This window comes from Gavialis gangeticus, unplaced genomic scaffold (genome assembly GCF_001723915.1).
Source record: "Gavialis gangeticus isolate Ggan-Ray unplaced genomic scaffold, GavGan_comp1, whole genome shotgun sequence".
Classification (NCBI taxonomy): Eukaryota; Metazoa; Chordata; order Crocodylia; family Gavialidae; genus Gavialis; species Gavialis gangeticus.
This window is the reverse complement of record NW_017729031.1, coordinates 51,887,357-51,903,462: the sequence shown is the minus strand read 5'-3', so window position 1 is coordinate 51,903,462 and position 16,106 is coordinate 51,887,357. Positions and strand designations below refer to the sequence as shown.

Below are 16,106 nucleotides of genomic sequence, written 5' to 3'. Positions count from 1 at the left end.
CGCCCCCTGGCTTAGCAACTGGTGCCTCCTGGGTCTGGGGCGGGGCTCCCAGGGAACCCCTGCAGCCGATTGCTGAGCCGGGGGGCACGGTGGGGCCCCCTGCATGCTCCCCAGTGGACCCGGAAGTGGACCAAAAGTATTTCTGGTCCACTTCCAGGTTCACCACCAAGTATGTGGAGCCCCGCCCCCCCGCGCACTCCTGTGGGACACTCCATCCGCCCCAGCATTGCAATGATCACAAGCTGTGCTGGTACATCGAGGTATGTAGAAAAAATATTTAAAGCTGAGTCTACATTCAAATCGCTGTTTCTCTGAATCAGCACTGAATCTTCAGATTTGGATTTGGCCAAATTGAATCAGAATAGTGATCTGAATCAATTAATCGAATCACTGTCCCTGATTCAGGCCAAATCTGAATCGAATAGAGCCCACTTCGCACACCCCTACTAATTAGCACCCTCCTGGCAGCCTCTGTCTCTAATGTATCAGCATCACCACACTTCAAAATGGTGGTGGTGGCATTTTAATTAAAGCTCGTTCACTGAGCTTTAAAATGCCCCCACCACCATTTTGAAGTGCGGGGACGCTGATACACAAGACATTGTGGGCACTTTTAAGTACAGCGGCTCTTAGAGCCACTTTAATTAAAGTGTTCCCCCCACCAGAGCACATGTAAAAACGCCCTACAGAATCTGAGAAAACATCAGTAAACCACTTCTTACATGCAAACACTTACAGGTTCCATTTTAATTTGTTTATGATTTTTTTAAACACTAACTGCCTTACAGAACCTTTATTAAGGGAGACTTTGTTTTAGATCAGTGATTTCAATTAGGGTGTTGTGGCACTCTGGGGTGCCTTGAGATCCTTTCAAGGGTGCCCCAGTGCGCCACACAATTTTAGTACTGTTAGGCAACATAAACCCAGAGACTTCCAAAAAGAGCCCATAGTTTAAAAAACATTCTGCCCTGTTGTGGTCTGAGTTCTTTGCAACAGGAAAACTGCTCTACTAATTTTCCATAGTCAAAAAATTAGTGAAAACATTTCCAAGGGGTGCCTCAAATATAATGAAGGTTGCCTCTAATTGAAAAAGGTTGAGAATCACTGTTATAGACCATGTTGAGATTGTTGTCACTGGACATGTCTACATGAGATACTACTGTGCAGTGGTTACTGCACATTTATTTAGTACTTGTATAATCAAGTACTACATAAATGCACAGTAACCGGAGTTACTGTGTAGTAGCGCCAGCAAACACCTTTTAAATGATGCTACTGGGCAGTAACTGAATAATACTGAGTGAGTGCGCGTCACAGCACCAACAGTTATAATACACTACTGTGCAGTATTATTCAGCTGTTGCGCAGTCAGTGTCTTGTGTAGATGTGCCTATTGTAATCTTCACAGAAAGCCAGAGCCAGGAAAGGAAGAAAACCAAGAATTTTTTTCAACCACAAAGCTCAAAAATTGTAGTTTCTGAATTCACTGAACACCAGAAAGATTTTTAACTTCTGCTTTGCCAGGCCATAGGTTTTCCACGTTACCCGTTCAAAAAACATAAGCCTAATGTTGTTTACTATGTGCCTACACTGTCTTTGCATCTTTTGATAGCCCTCAAAAATATTTCCCTGCTTTGCAATAGTTTTCCAACAGAAATGAAATACACTTGGCTCTCCACAGCTGTCAATTTAAGGACATATATAAATACAAAAAATGAATAAATGGGAATGCCATATCTAATGCACTCTACATCAGAAAGAAATGGGGGGAAACACCTTAAGTTCATGCAGGTATGCCTGTAGTTCCACATCCAAGTTTCCCTACAGTTTTATGGGGTTTGGATTCAGTGTTCCAGTCCAGTCCAGAGCCACCTCTGATGTGATGGAGCCTTTCAGTGGGATTTTGTGGGCCATCCCATTAATGCCGTCCTCACTAGGGACTAGGAACTACATACCATTATATGGTCCAGAGGACAGATGGAGACTTCTAGAACTGCCACTCTCTGAGGTGCTCCGCTTCTCATAGCTCCAGTACAGAGAGGACATGGAGAGGAAATTTGGATGCTGGCACTTCATGGTGTAGTGATGAATCTGAAATCAAATGACTGAAGACAGCAAACTCTTGTTTTGCAATACACCGCATTTAAGTTACCTCTTAGTGAAGTTAAATGCATGTTGACCTGAAACAGGTGCACACTTGAGTAAATACACTAAAGCTGTCAAAAAGAAAAATCTCCTGTAGGCACACAAGGCAAACAGATACTCACCAGCAGTAAAAATTATAATAAAGGAGCTTTTAAAATGTACCTGGTAAGGAGAAATAAGAAGTAAAGCACCTATAATGTGTTCCTTTCTGAATCTTTGTCAAGTATTTCCAGAGAGTGTTCCTGATTCTGCGATCGTTACATTGTCTTAGGTCATAGACCTTCATATAGGCTTCTCTGTACTATTTAAACCTAAACAAGTGAATGTTTAGGCCACATGCAGCATTCAGATGCAGGTAAACAACTTTCTGTGTATTCAAGTGAGTCATTTATATAGTAAAACTCATCCCTGATTAAGTTATCTTTACATCAATTAGTGTCAGGAATATTTTTCTTTAATCCATGATCCATGAGAAAAGAGAATATTTGGGCCAAAGTACTCCTCTTTATGTTTGTCTTTGACTGGTATTATCAGGAGAATAATTGATTAAGCTTCCTCCCTCCATCCTTTTTTCCTAGGCTACTGGATCTCAGATAGGAATGATTGTCAACTCCCTTGCCAACATTGGAGTGGCCATTGTCATCGCTTTCTATTTCAGCTGGAAACTAAGTCTTGTTATACTTTGCTTCCTGCCCTTTTTAGCCTTATCTGGGGCTGTCCAGGCTAAAATGCTGACAGGATTTGCTTCTCAAGACAAGCAAGCTCTGGAAGCTACTGGGCAGGTAATATTTTTTTTTAAATGCTAAAACAGGGGATCATATGCCACACAAGTTATCAAATCATGTGCACTCTTGCTCACACACTCTCTAACTTTAGTCTGTTTGGACTGTGTTGTTATTCCATGCAAATAGGGACAGCTTCAGCAGGAAGACTTGAACATGCCCCATTCCAGAATATTTTATGGCTGTCTCCTACAGTTATTGCTGTCCTGGGAGATGTGGGTTCAAATCCTAACTGGCAGAAGGGGGAAATAAAACTATATCTTCCATGTCCTCTGTGAATGTTTCAGCAACTAGGAGTTGTCACTACAACATCTACCACAGCCACCCTTTGAATGAAGTGACTATCCCTGCTTTGTTTTCTGTAAGCAAGTGCTTAGATACAAGAAAATGTTCAGGGCTGTGAATCCTGAGTGGAGGGAAGATTCTCCCTAGGGGTAAAGGCACCTAAGTGGGTCAGATTTAAGAAACGCCCCGTTAGTATTTCTTACTGTATAGATTAGGCAGCATGCTGGCCTTTTGTGGAACCTGGTCTTAAGTGCTGAACTCTACTATAGGGAATCTAGGTACCTAGCTAGGATTAGTAAGTAGGTATCTTAAGTTGCAATGCTCTGTGTTCAATTGCCTACGTCCCCTATGTGAATCTAGCCCTGGGTGAAGAGTCTGAGAATGAATATGACCTAAACCATTCAGAGAAGTTTAAAAGATGAAGACAAAATTCAATTGATCAAATCCATCCCTCTGGAATGCAGAATGAATGGTATATATATATATCCCTTAAAGAAGAATTTTAACAATGCTGTGGCTCAAAGATATTAATGTTGTTTTGACCTGACAACTCCCATTCGGAAATACAGAAAAAGCACTAATTTTTAAAACAATGGTACATTGGGAAAGGACACTCTCTTTTCCCAGAAGCTGAGATAATTCAGGATGTATCCTGTGGAATAGTCCTGGAGGAAGATCCTGTTGGGCAATTTTCAGTAGTAAGGAGGACAAAACTCCCAATCCATTCTAGCTCCAGGAAGGATTTTACACACATGTCATGGCCAGATGTATAAACCAGAGATTAGTTTGCTCTTTCCCCCTGTCCTTATAGCTATGCAAGCAATAACAAACCAAAGAGGACTGAGTTCTATTGCATGCTTTCTTCTCTCTGTTGTTCCCTGGGCAATTACTCAGAGTCCTACCATGAGTTTTCTAGGGGCTTTCTTCCTTTTTAGCTTGGGTATTGGCTCATGTGGGAACTCATATATGCCTTGTTGCATAGAACAGATATATTCTGTTGGCCTTGACCTTATATTAAGAATAATTTTAAATGACTGAATGGTCCTGTTGTGCTGACATGTGATATTCTATTAATTCTTAAAGTTTTTGCTGGAGCAACAGTAGGCAGATTGGTGCTGTTGGCTGTGTGGGCTACTGAAAACTTGAAGGATAACATATAATGAAAGCCATCATTATTTCTGTCTGGGAAAAGGGAGGATTAGATTATAGAAAATACTGACTTGTACACTGAAATATTAACAGAGTCCACCATCTATCATAGAGGGATATATAGTTTAAATACACTGTAAAAATTAATGAGAACTAATTTAAATTATCCAGACATATTAATATACTAAATCTACAAAAAATCATATTACTTGAATTAATACCTCAGGACTAATGATGTCACTAATTAAACAAAGATGGGTTTCAACTCCTGAAAGTGAAAAAAAGAATGGCACTCACAGCTAATCATTCAGCCAGAATGGCTAAATTATTTATAGCAAGTTATAGATCAAAGTATCTTCTTGGAATTGAAAAACAAATTTCACCACAAAAATCTGATAAATGGCCAGGCCAACAGTTTCCACTCAGTGGAATGACCCAGAGGCCAGGGGAAAAAATATCACTGAATACTTCAGCAGTTTTTGCAATGTGTGACTCTGATCAGTGGTATTTTCTAATTTATTCACAAGCATACCATCTGATACAACAGGTTTTCTTTAAGAGGATTCCATCATGATTCTTTATCTGTCATTTTAAATATAGGAAAATATAGTTTGAATACTTCAGTTTGCTGGCACTGTTCTTCAAAATGCATGCCAATTGCCTGGGCTAATGTTACTTACTTGTCTGGGAAAAATCATGGGCTATTGACCCAAATAGTTTTCACACATTCTTATGCAGGTTATCTGTGATATACTGTGTGTGGGACATCTACAGGTCATAAACCAAAATGTAATAAGAACAGATCATAGAAAGGACAGTATATAAGAGAAAATGCACATACTGAGCCTTTATAGTAAGTCATTGAATAGGTGATTTGCTAGTACATTAAAATTTAGTAGTAAATTCAGCTTTTATATTTTGGAAAAGGTATAGACTTTAAAGATACAGAACTATAAATTAACATACTACACTTCCCCAAGATCATTTGTGTAATAATTAAAATAAGAATGTTTAAAAATAAATAGGCAGTCAAGAAACTTTTTTCACATTTGATTGATACCAACATTCCTAAAGAAGATTTAAAATATTTATGAGTTTCTCTGGTTAGCTGGACATTGATGACAAAAAATGTCTTTAAGAAGCCCCTGTTCAGATTCATTTAGGTATATATTTCACAGTTCCATACATCCTATGTTGAGAAGGATACAAATCTCATGGTACAATACAATGAACATAGTCAGCATAGAAATTTAAGGAATGCATGGTGAGAACAGCTGAACTTCTGCCAGGGTGAGCATAACACATGCTCTTATCAAGGAATAATGGTACCAGTTACTCATATAGTGTGAAATTCAGGTGAGAGGGACCACAGAAGGCTCTCCTCATTGTGGATATTTGCAGCAGTCTAGTCCAAGTAGAGCAGAGACAGCAGCCATGTTGAGGTTTTCTTCAGAAAAGATTCTTATATTATGGGCTAAGGCTTGTGTCAATGATTATTGGATCTGAATCCATTTTGTATATTATTAGTGTCTACAGTTGACCCAAATAATCATGCTGCCCTCTCATTCTAGCAGTCAGTCAGAAAGGTTTTCCTGCCATTTCAGATGGATTGTTAGGAGATTTACTTATATCTCCTTTTCTTTTCCAGATTTCCAGTGAAGCCCTCTCAAACATCAGGACTGTAGCTGGAATAGGAAAAGAGAAAATGTTTATTAAAGCATATGAAGAACAGCTTGAAAAGCCCTATAGAGCTTCAACCAACAAGGCAAATGTTTACGGAATTTGCTTTGGCTTTTCCCAGTGCATAGTGTTCATAGCCAATTCTGTCTCATACAGATATGGGGGGTTTTTAGTTGAGAGTGAAGGGCTTCATTATAGCTACGTTTTCAGGTAAGAATATACTCAGAGACAGCAATATACTATTGTTACAGAAATGTACAGTTTTCATAGAAATTCACAAGTAGTATATCAGCCCACAAGGTCAAAACTTTTCTCCTTCACTGCAGGGTGATCTCTTCTATTGTAACCAGTGGAACTGCTTTAGGAAGAGCTTCTTCCTATACTCCAAACTATGCTAAAGCAAAAATATCTGCTGCACGGTTTTTTCAACTGGTGGATCGTGTTCCTCTAATCAGTGTTTACAGTGACAAAGGGGAAAAGTGGGTAAGATTTGAAAGGAGCAATCTGAGAAATGTTATTCAGTCCAACAATAAAAACTGAAACCCAAAAACACCATGAGCACCATTGTTTTAGACCAATATGTTTGAAGACTTGCTATGTTTGCTTGTCTTTCTGGTAGCGCTGAGCTCTGTGCTATACTGTAAGCACAATTCCTATAGTAATACAAAACTCCTCATCTATTATAAGATTCTATTATAAATCCTTCTCCTATGAAGCAATATCAATAAATGGTAAATGATTGATTCGAAAATAAGGAAATGTGTGACTCAAAGGTAGTATATTTCACATCTACAATTTATATGTTAGAGTTAGTATCATCTAAATATAATTATAATTTCATTAAAATAAAATGAATAATAGGTATGACTTTGGTTTGTTGGCAATTTCAACAAATTGGAAGGAAAATCATATTGTTTCATACTGAAAACAAATTTTGGTGAGTGGAAAAGTTAAAATCATTTCAAGCTGAACTAAACGTTTTGCTTAAGAAATTAAGAAAATTCTGAAATAAAGAGTCATTCAGACTAAAATATTTAATGCTTTTATCCTAAAAGGTAAAATGAAATTCTTCATTTTTTTCTGGAATATTTAGGGTTTTTTCATATAAATTAACAAAATTAAGCCAACATAAAAAAATTGTTGTTACTGAATGCAGTTTTTTGTTTGTTTGCTAAAAGCCTTTTTGTTAAATATATTGCCCTCTGCTAAATTAGATGGCTATTCTCTGTAAGCATTATAAACTATAAACAAAATTGATACTACATGACATCGATTTTGAAAATTAAAACTGCTGAGTGGAGACAGGAGATTAACTACTATGACAGCTCACTAAGGAATCACTTTTCAAATTGTAGCAATTTGTCAGTACTGAGTGGGGAAGCTACTGATAGAACAAATACAGGTGCATGGTTATAACTAAAACCCCACTTTCCAGTACAGTCAATCCAGTCAATCTTTGAAGTCCTCAGTCTCCAGAATTGTTTCATAAGGACCCTGACTTGATTGACAGCAATATTACCAATAATATTATTATCAGAAATGAGAATCACTCCTTATCAAATGTGATTTTATCCTTTAAAATTCAGTTTGAAGCTCAATCTGTCTTATTTCACTTTTTCATCAGAATGATTTCAAGGGAAGCATTACATTTCTCAACTGTAAATTCACATATCCTTCTCGGCCTGATACACAAGTTTTGAATGACCTCTCGGTGACAGTTAAACCAGGCCAGACGCTTGCATTGGTTGGAAGTAGTGGATGTGGCAAAAGTACCTGTGTCCAGCTTCTGGAGCGTTTCTATGATCCTGAGAAGGGAAGTGTGGTAAGTGTGCTTTGACAGTATAGCTCAAAAGTGCTTGCTTACTGTAGAAATTTTCAAAATCAACCATTTGATAAAGAGTTACTAAGACATGTTTGGGGATCACTTGTGTCGTGCATCCACAGGTGCGTCTCAAGTAGAGCCAGGGAGGTGATCCTCCCCCTCTACGCAATGCTGGTCAGGCCACAGCTGAAGTACTGCATCCAGTTCTGTGCGCCCCATTTCAGGAGGGATGTGGACAACACTGAAAGGGTCCAGAGGAGGGCCACCCGCATGATCTGGGGACTACAGGGCAGACCCTACATTGAAAGGCTGCGGGACCTAAACCTGTTCAGTCTTCACAAGAGAAGGCTGAGGGGGGACCTGGTGTCTGTCTATAAACTCACTAGGGGGGACCAGAAGGGTTTAGGGGAGACACTGTTTCCCCTAGCGCCCGCTGGCATAACAAGGAACAATGGACACAAATTACTAGAGAGTAGGTGTAGATTGGACATCCGCAAGAACTACTTCACAGTTAGGGCGGCTAGGAGCTGGAACCAACTTCCTAGGGAAATGGTGCTGGTTCCTACCCTGGGGATCTTTAAGAAGAGGCTTGATGACTACCTGGCTGGACTCATTTGAGTCCAGTCTTTTCTCCCGCCCAGGCGGGGGGTCGGACTGGAAGATCTACAAGGTCCCTTCCGACCCTACTTCTATGATTCTATGATTCTATGATCACCTCAATGGATTTTCACAGCATCCATATCTTACCTCAGATTTACAGTGTAACGTTTTTAAGTGATCTAATTTAGGTGAACTGAGGCTGGATCTGTTTGTTGTTCAGTGAGGATCCAGAGGAATTAATATATCAAGGTACAGAAATTCAGGCACACAGATTGGTTGGGTGTTGTAAAGAGCAGTATCTTCCCTTTTTTTATTTTTATCACCCCATCCTCTTTCTCCAAAAATACGGCTAGTTACATAGATCTCTGGAGACGGCCAAGGAGAAAAAGGTCCTGAGACACTGAGGATAAGCCCCAAGCAGCCTCACTGGATGTTCACTGGCCCTCACTCTTTGCTCCTTAGAAGCCGGCTTACGCCACTATAAAAACACTCACCTGGGAAGTGGGAGATATGAATCTGAATCCTTTCTGATTGAGGTGGACCTAAAATTCAGGTCTCCGATTTTCCTGGACAAGTGTTCTTACCACTTAGGTGCCAGGTAAAAGACCAGCATGTTCAAGAGTGAAGTGGATGGGTATGCTATGCTTATATTAAACTCAATTCTCCTTCAAGCAGGCACCTCCCATCTGTAAAATCTGAATCTCAGCTTAATAGAAGTGCCTCTCTTGCATCATTCAGTCTGAGATCTAAGTTCTGTGGAGAAGTAGGACTTCAGACACAGCCCAGTAGTTATTAACTAGCTACAAGTGCCTCCCTTCTGAGTGACTGGATGATCTGGATGACTCTTAGGTGGCATTTAGGATGCCCATTTACAATATAGGACATGTAGGCACCTATTTGTATTACACATTTTAGGCACTGAGGTGCCTAAATGGAGGCACCCTAGGGGTAACTTAGGACTGGACCCTAAGTCCTTTTGGCCTTGTCTGTATTGCTGTAGTGTCTGGTACCAGGAAGGATGGGGCTGAGCATGCCCTACTTACCTGAGTTCACTGTTGCATTCAGACCTGGAAATTCTCCAGTGAGGCAGCTCCAGCCTCATTCCCAGTGCCTGCTCTCAGGTCCACCAGAGATTGAAGGCTTGAGAGAGTCTTGGGGATAAGCTTGTAGTGTACCTTAGGATCTGGGTGTTCAAGGCACACTCTGCCTCTGGGACAGCTGTTGAAGAAGACAAGACTTCTGAGGATCTGGGCACGTGTGATAATTTTATATTAGTAGAAGCTATACATTCTTTGTTGGTTTTAGTTCTAAATTAATGTATTGCAATTTTTTTAACTGCCAGTTAATAGATGGACATGACACCAAGAAAGTAAATATACAATTTCTTAGATCTAAAATTGGAATAGTATCCCAGGAACCTGTGTTGTTTGACTGCAGTATTGCTGATAATATTAAATATGGCAATAATACCAAGAAGATCACTATGGAGAAAGTTACAGAAGCGGCAAAGAAGGCGCATCTTCATGACTTTGTTATGTCACTTCCTGCGGTAAGCACATACAGGGCCTTTCTAGTGAGACAACAGATAACAGGGCAGAGTGGGAAGGTACCCATTTTAATGGGGTTCATCATCAAACAAAACTAAAATGATTCATGCTACTGCATTGTATTTTACTTTTACAGCTCTCTAAGTATGGTGAAAAGAGAAGACAGAATGTGGTATTTGCCATGATACAATTTTAAGGAAGCTTGGGTGGGTTTTTTCTTTTTTACCTATTGGGAACATATTTTCAAAATTAATGAGCACACTAATGTAGTGCAGAGCATTGTTTTCTAAGGGCTTTTATAGATGTACAGGGAGCCAGCTCCAAAGTGCTGGAAATCCAGCACATCAGAGCAGACTCGATTAATCAAGTCCGCTGGAGCACAGAAATTACCACACTCCAGCAGCCTCCTGCATCACATGTATCAGCATACCCATGCTAGAAAATGGCGGTGGGGTGCTTTGAACTAAAACTCATTCAATGAGCTTTAGTTCAAAGTGCCCTGATGATGTGTGGGCACTTTTAATTCTTTAATTGCAAACTTTCTGGCAGAAACACCCTTCATCAGGCATTGGAGCAAAGATTGTAAAAGTTCTCCTGGGTAGAAATGAAAGTTCATATTTCATTGGAGAGTTGAAGGTGGTAAAATTTCCTGTTTGGAAAAGTTAATGTTATATGCAGATTAGGCTCAGAGAAAAGTTGGAATAGTCTGTTTACCTCAAAATTGTTTGTTGGTAAGCAGGATATATTCATGTTTCCTTCTGGTTATGGTGTTTCATATTTCACAGAGTAAATAGATGGGATGCTCCTCTGGGCAGGTATTTCTTATCTGGTGGGGTGTCTCTGAACTCTGTTGTGAGGCTGTGTTATGATGCAAATTACCTCAAACAAAGGCAGGAGCAGTATCTCAGGTTTCAGGTGGTGAAAGTTGCTTCCTCCTTGTAAAATTATGAAGATTTCATTTTAAAAAATTGGCTAAAATTCAATATCTTTCATGTCAAGTATCCAGATTGTAGCCATATTGGTCTAAAGGAAAAAAGCAATCAGGACTCACGGTAGAGGTGACATTTTTATTAGACCAACTAGATTTTTGCAAAAAAATTCTTTAATTGCAAGCTTTTGGGCACAAACACCCTTCATCAGGCATTGGAGAAAAGATTGTAAAAGTTCTCCTGGGTAGAAATGAAACTTCATATTTCATAGGAGAATTGAAGGTGGTAAAATCTCCTGTTTGGAAAAGTTCAGTACCTTAGCACTTTGTAGCACTACAAATGAACGTATGTCCAAGGCCCTGTTCTCTGCTGTACATTATCTGTTTCCATGCAAACAAGACATTTAGACCAAAATATTTGAACCTGAGTGCTTATATCTATTGAACTTGAGTGCACTTAAATCTCGTCTGAATTTTTTTTAAAGTGACTGAATATCAATTTGAAAATTTTAGCCTTGACCTCTTTGTGTATCACTTTCCCAAAAGACATCTTTGCCTTATGCACAAATCAGTCAATACCTCTTGATCAAGTTTTATCCCATGTACATTATCATGGCATCTGTATCTATGAGGTAGAAGGTAGACTGACAAAATATGATGCAAAGAACACTTTTCAAACCCTGGTATCATCAGTAAAACGTTGCCCTTGAATCACTTGATAGCTTAAGGAGGGAAGAAGATTGCTTGGGATTTATGATCCATTACTGCAGGATAGCCGAGTACTCTTCCAGTTTGTTTTTTGTTTTGGGTATCTGGAACTGCTCGTTTGTAAACAAATTTCACTTGTATTATATATTTTTCAGAAATATGAAACTAATGTGGGAGCTCAGGGATCTCAGCTCTCTCGTGGGCAAAAGCAACGCATTGCTATAGCACGGGCTATCATACGTGATCCTAAAATTTTATTACTAGATGAAGCAACATCTGCCTTAGACACAGAAAGTGAAAAGGTAAATATACAATAAAAAGAAACTAAGATAACCCAAAGCAATTATCCACGTGCCTTCATGTAAAAGAAAAGTAAAAATAATTTCACTTAGCCTTTTCTACTATGCAGTACTTTTCCAAGGTTTCAATGAAGTAATACCTTGTTATCATGCATATTATTTGCAACTGTAGTTAATTCAGCCATAAAACATTAAGCCCAAATACAAATCTTTCTCACAGGTAATGTAAGAATTATATGTCCTACCTCAGGGAGATGCACAGTTCTCTTATTCTCTCATTGAGCAGCTGAGAGCAAGCCCAGAGACCAATCCAAATCCACTCTGCTTTGACATATAGCTCTTCTGTGTTTCCTTCGGAAAGCCTTCACTGATCCTAATCTATCCAGGGAGATGCATAGTTCTCTCCTATTTCCTCAATGAGAAATGGAACAGAAGAAATGCGTACTAGGACACTGGTCTAGGAGTGAGGGAATCCTGGGTTCTAGCTCCTGCTCCCAATGCCATTAATTTAATCCAATGACTATCCAATGCAAGAGACACAAACAGCATTGGAGCCCAGGCTGGGACCGGGGGCCAGAATCCTCCTCATGGGATAGAGTTACATTTCCCCTTGAATACTGCTCTTTTGGTCTCATGATCATTTCCTTCTTGTTTGCCCAGGAGCCCAGCTTCAACCCAATGGCTGGAGGGTGTTCTTGGCTCTGCCTCACCAATGGTCTAGTGGTTAATGAACTTTGAGATGTATGAAATGTAGGTTCAACACCCCTTTGGCTGAATGGGGCCTGTAAACTGGGTCTTCCACTCCCTGGGCCTTCACTTGCCTGAATCCTTAGGTCACTGGACTAAAACATAGGTGGTCTCTTCCCAGGGTAGTTTTGCTCAGAAAGTGTAGATAAAGGTAGATGCCTTGGTGGAGGGCTTCTAAGCAGGCTCAGAAATCAAGATGCATATATTCTATTCCACCTGTTGGTGTCTGAATGGATTTAGGTACCTAAGTGCAACCCTATTCTATCCTGCTGTGCCCCTTGCAAAACTGTTGGTACAAAAGATGGGTGAGATCTTCTCCTCACTGCTGTTTTGTAATCATTTCATGGCTGAGATTTTGCAAAAAGTAGATCCATTAATGGATTTTCACCTAAGTGCCTTTACTCACCCAAGAGGTGGAATAGAATCTGACTTAGATGCCAACAAGATCTTTAGTTGTGTATTTGGTCTTAACAGTATTTATCCAGATACACTAAGTAAAAATTATCAAAAACAAACAAACAAACAAACAAAACCCCTCCAAAACCCAGGCAAACACAGCTGTTTTTTCCCTCTTAGACTTCCACTGTAGATGTGTCACCTTTCTGAGCATTGTACTAATCCTCTTTCCAAAGCTCCCAGTGGTCCCAGCCACTACACACAAAACAAAATTACATATTAAGACACTTTTAAAAATAAATGCTCTGAATGTGCAGTAGTTTCATTTACATCAATGATATGCTAGAGCACTGAGAAGAAAGAACTGGCTTAGCTTGTTTTGCACCTTGAGGTCAAAGGAAAAATGAGAATTTTAAAACTCACCAGAATCACCATGACATTCAGTTTGGCACGTAAATGTACAATCTGAGTTTTATATTTCATCAATCCTTGCTATATGTTAGCATCAGGCTTAGTTTATGCAGTTGCAAAGCACACCAATAACTTCTAGCCTTTGATTCTACTTCAGGTAAAACTTGTAATGGTAGCATTAGAAATGCTGAAATGTTTAATTATTGGGGATAGATTTATAAGGGATTCCTCATGTCATAACTGCCATTTTAGCTGGCACATTGATTTGTTGTCTATTGTCTGCAGACTGTGCAAGCTGCATTGGATAAAGCACGAGAAGGGCGGACCTGCATTGTCATTGCACACCGTCTGTCTACAATTCAGCATTCTGATATCATCGCTGTCATGTCTCAAGGAGTCATTATTGAAAAGGGCACTCACAGTGAACTGATGGCCATGAAAGGAGCTTATTACAAACTTGTCACGACTGGAGCACCTATTAGCTGATTTAAAACACTCTGTAAAGTTAAAAGATATATTTTTTCCAAATGAGTCCTCTGAAGTTAGTATGAAATTCTTGGTACCTGTTTAAGTTATTACAAAGTGCTGTACCATATGGTGAGTTACATGGTACCCAAGCTAAAAATACATAAGGCTTTCTGAAACAAGCAAATCTATTAACTTAACCAGTAGGGCCAAACCTTTTAGGCAAGTGTGCCACAGACTAGCCCCACATCCTCCTGGAGTGCCACTCTAATCCTATCCCTTACTCAATCAACTGCTTCCTACTCTATCTACTGCTGTGCTGCCTGTCTGCTGCCTAGTTTTCTATGTTCCACACTCACATGTGCAACAGGCTGGCCACCTGTAAACTAACCAGTAGGGTGATTTGTTCATGAAACAGTTTAGTTTATTGTGCGTGGAAAAAGAAAATTGTAAGTAGAAAAGCTCTTTAGTTGGGAGTTGCCCAAGGATAAGGTATGTACATAAAAGGAAACAGCTCTGCAGTGCTTTTCTTACTTAACAAATGGCAATCAAAGAAGAATCCACTCTGAATCGCATCACATAAAGCCAAAATCAAAGTATATACCCTATTATGAATGCACACCATCTCCTCTAACCTTTTCCTCTTGTCCACTTAGACTGTGAACTCTTTGGGACAAGGACTGTCTATGTCTATGCCTGGTGCCTAGGACACCGAGGCCCTGATCTTGTCTGGAGCATATACTTAACTGGAGTAGGCGCTACTGTAATAGAAATAATAAATGACTATAAAGAAATGTGCTTCACTCCATCGTAAAAGAAAACTGAGAAGAGGAACAAAAGGTGGAATAAAGTCTATTTTTCCTTAGTGGGGCCACTTTGTAAAATACTCTAAATGAATTCATTTGAATAGGAATAAATGCATTAGTTAAATCAAATAATACTGAAATAAATTTTCAGTGTGATTTTAATTTTATCTTACCTTGAAAGAGTACTAGGGAAATAGAGAATATTACTTTGCTCATCCCTGGGGTCTGAATCTGATTTATAAGGAAAGTTTAAATTCTATAAAGCTTAAAAATAAAAAATATATTATTTATAAAGTTAGATAGGGCTTGATCCAGCTTCTGTTAAGGTCAAAAGGAGTTTTTCCATTGATTTTTTGTTTAATGGAATCAGGCCTGAAGCAGTATGACATTTCTGGTGTTCATATGATTTTAACTTAAAACCTGATTACAAGATATGGCCTTGGAATATTATTAATTGGAACAAGTCATAGTCTGAGTACACTGACATCTGTTCACCTTGCACTATGATAAGGATTTCACAGCTAAATAATATATCAGTATTAATTACTGAAACTTGAATGAGTCAAGGATGAAAAACCTTCTCACAATCTCTCTCTTGAGATTTAATTATTATGGGCAAAGAAAAGAGAATGTAAATTCTTGTGTAATACCCTTATTAGAATCAAAGACCATATGATGTTTTACAACTGACCTTGAAAATTAACCTTTTCCAAACAAAGGCTGGCTACAATCAGCATTTCATTTTTAAGTCCTTGTGAAATTGTAGAAGGAAGCTTCTTTACATGCCTTTTTTAAATCACTTTTTTGTTGGATCAGCAACACTGGACTTTGACTGGCTGAGAATTAAAATATTGAAGTAGCTGTTATGCTGGGCCAAGACCATGCTCTTAACATTTTATGATGTGGCAAGGGTATGGGGTAAAAAAATCAAAACAGTACCTTCTTCAGTAGAGGAGACGTTATTTTGCACATTTTTTCCTCTTTCCTATTAGCACCATGATATCAACAAAAAGGGGGAACAAAGATGAGAGAACTATAATTTTGCTATAAATAATTTATAAAAGCCTCATCACAGTGTAGTAAAAGCAGGATTAAAGTATCTGGAATTACTTTGTAGTATTTCTTCTCTTTTTTAAAATTGTTGTGCTTATCACACACCACAAACCTATATGTTACTGATACTAAAGTCCTTTGGTACTTATGCACATAAAAATAATTGCAGTGTATTTTAATTAATGTGGAAATTGTGTAATTACTAAGTCTATTCTGTAAGAGAATACCAACCTTGTAGACCTATTTATGACAATAAAAGAAAAATAAATTCCTTAGTAGCTGA

General features: G+C 38.9%; 1 protein-coding gene and 1 long non-coding RNA gene across 2 annotated transcripts in view; one reads left to right on the top strand and one right to left on the bottom strand.

The window, feature by feature from the left end:
- The window catches only part of ABCB11 (ATP binding cassette subfamily B member 11), a 128,811-nt gene extending 112,705 nt beyond the window's left edge, over positions 1-16,106 (top strand). Inside the window, exons 24-30 of the mRNA XM_019522758.1 lie at positions 2,724-2,927; positions 6,010-6,251; positions 6,368-6,524; positions 7,666-7,863; positions 9,806-10,012; positions 11,802-11,948; positions 13,785-16,106. Of these exons, the coding sequence (XP_019378303.1) occupies positions 2,724-2,927; positions 6,010-6,251; positions 6,368-6,524; positions 7,666-7,863; positions 9,806-10,012; positions 11,802-11,948; positions 13,785-13,985 (1,356 nt within the window). The 3' untranslated portion in view covers positions 13,986-16,106. The remainder of the gene's footprint in view (positions 1-2,723; positions 2,928-6,009; positions 6,252-6,367; positions 6,525-7,665; positions 7,864-9,805; positions 10,013-11,801; positions 11,949-13,784) is intronic.
- On the bottom strand, positions 6,007-10,939 carry LOC109301534. Its single transcript, XR_002098553.1, has 3 exons — positions 10,725-10,939; positions 9,507-9,710; positions 6,007-6,046 (listed from the first exon to the last, which is right to left on the bottom strand). It is a non-coding gene; the product is annotated as an uncharacterized LOC109301534 (long non-coding RNA).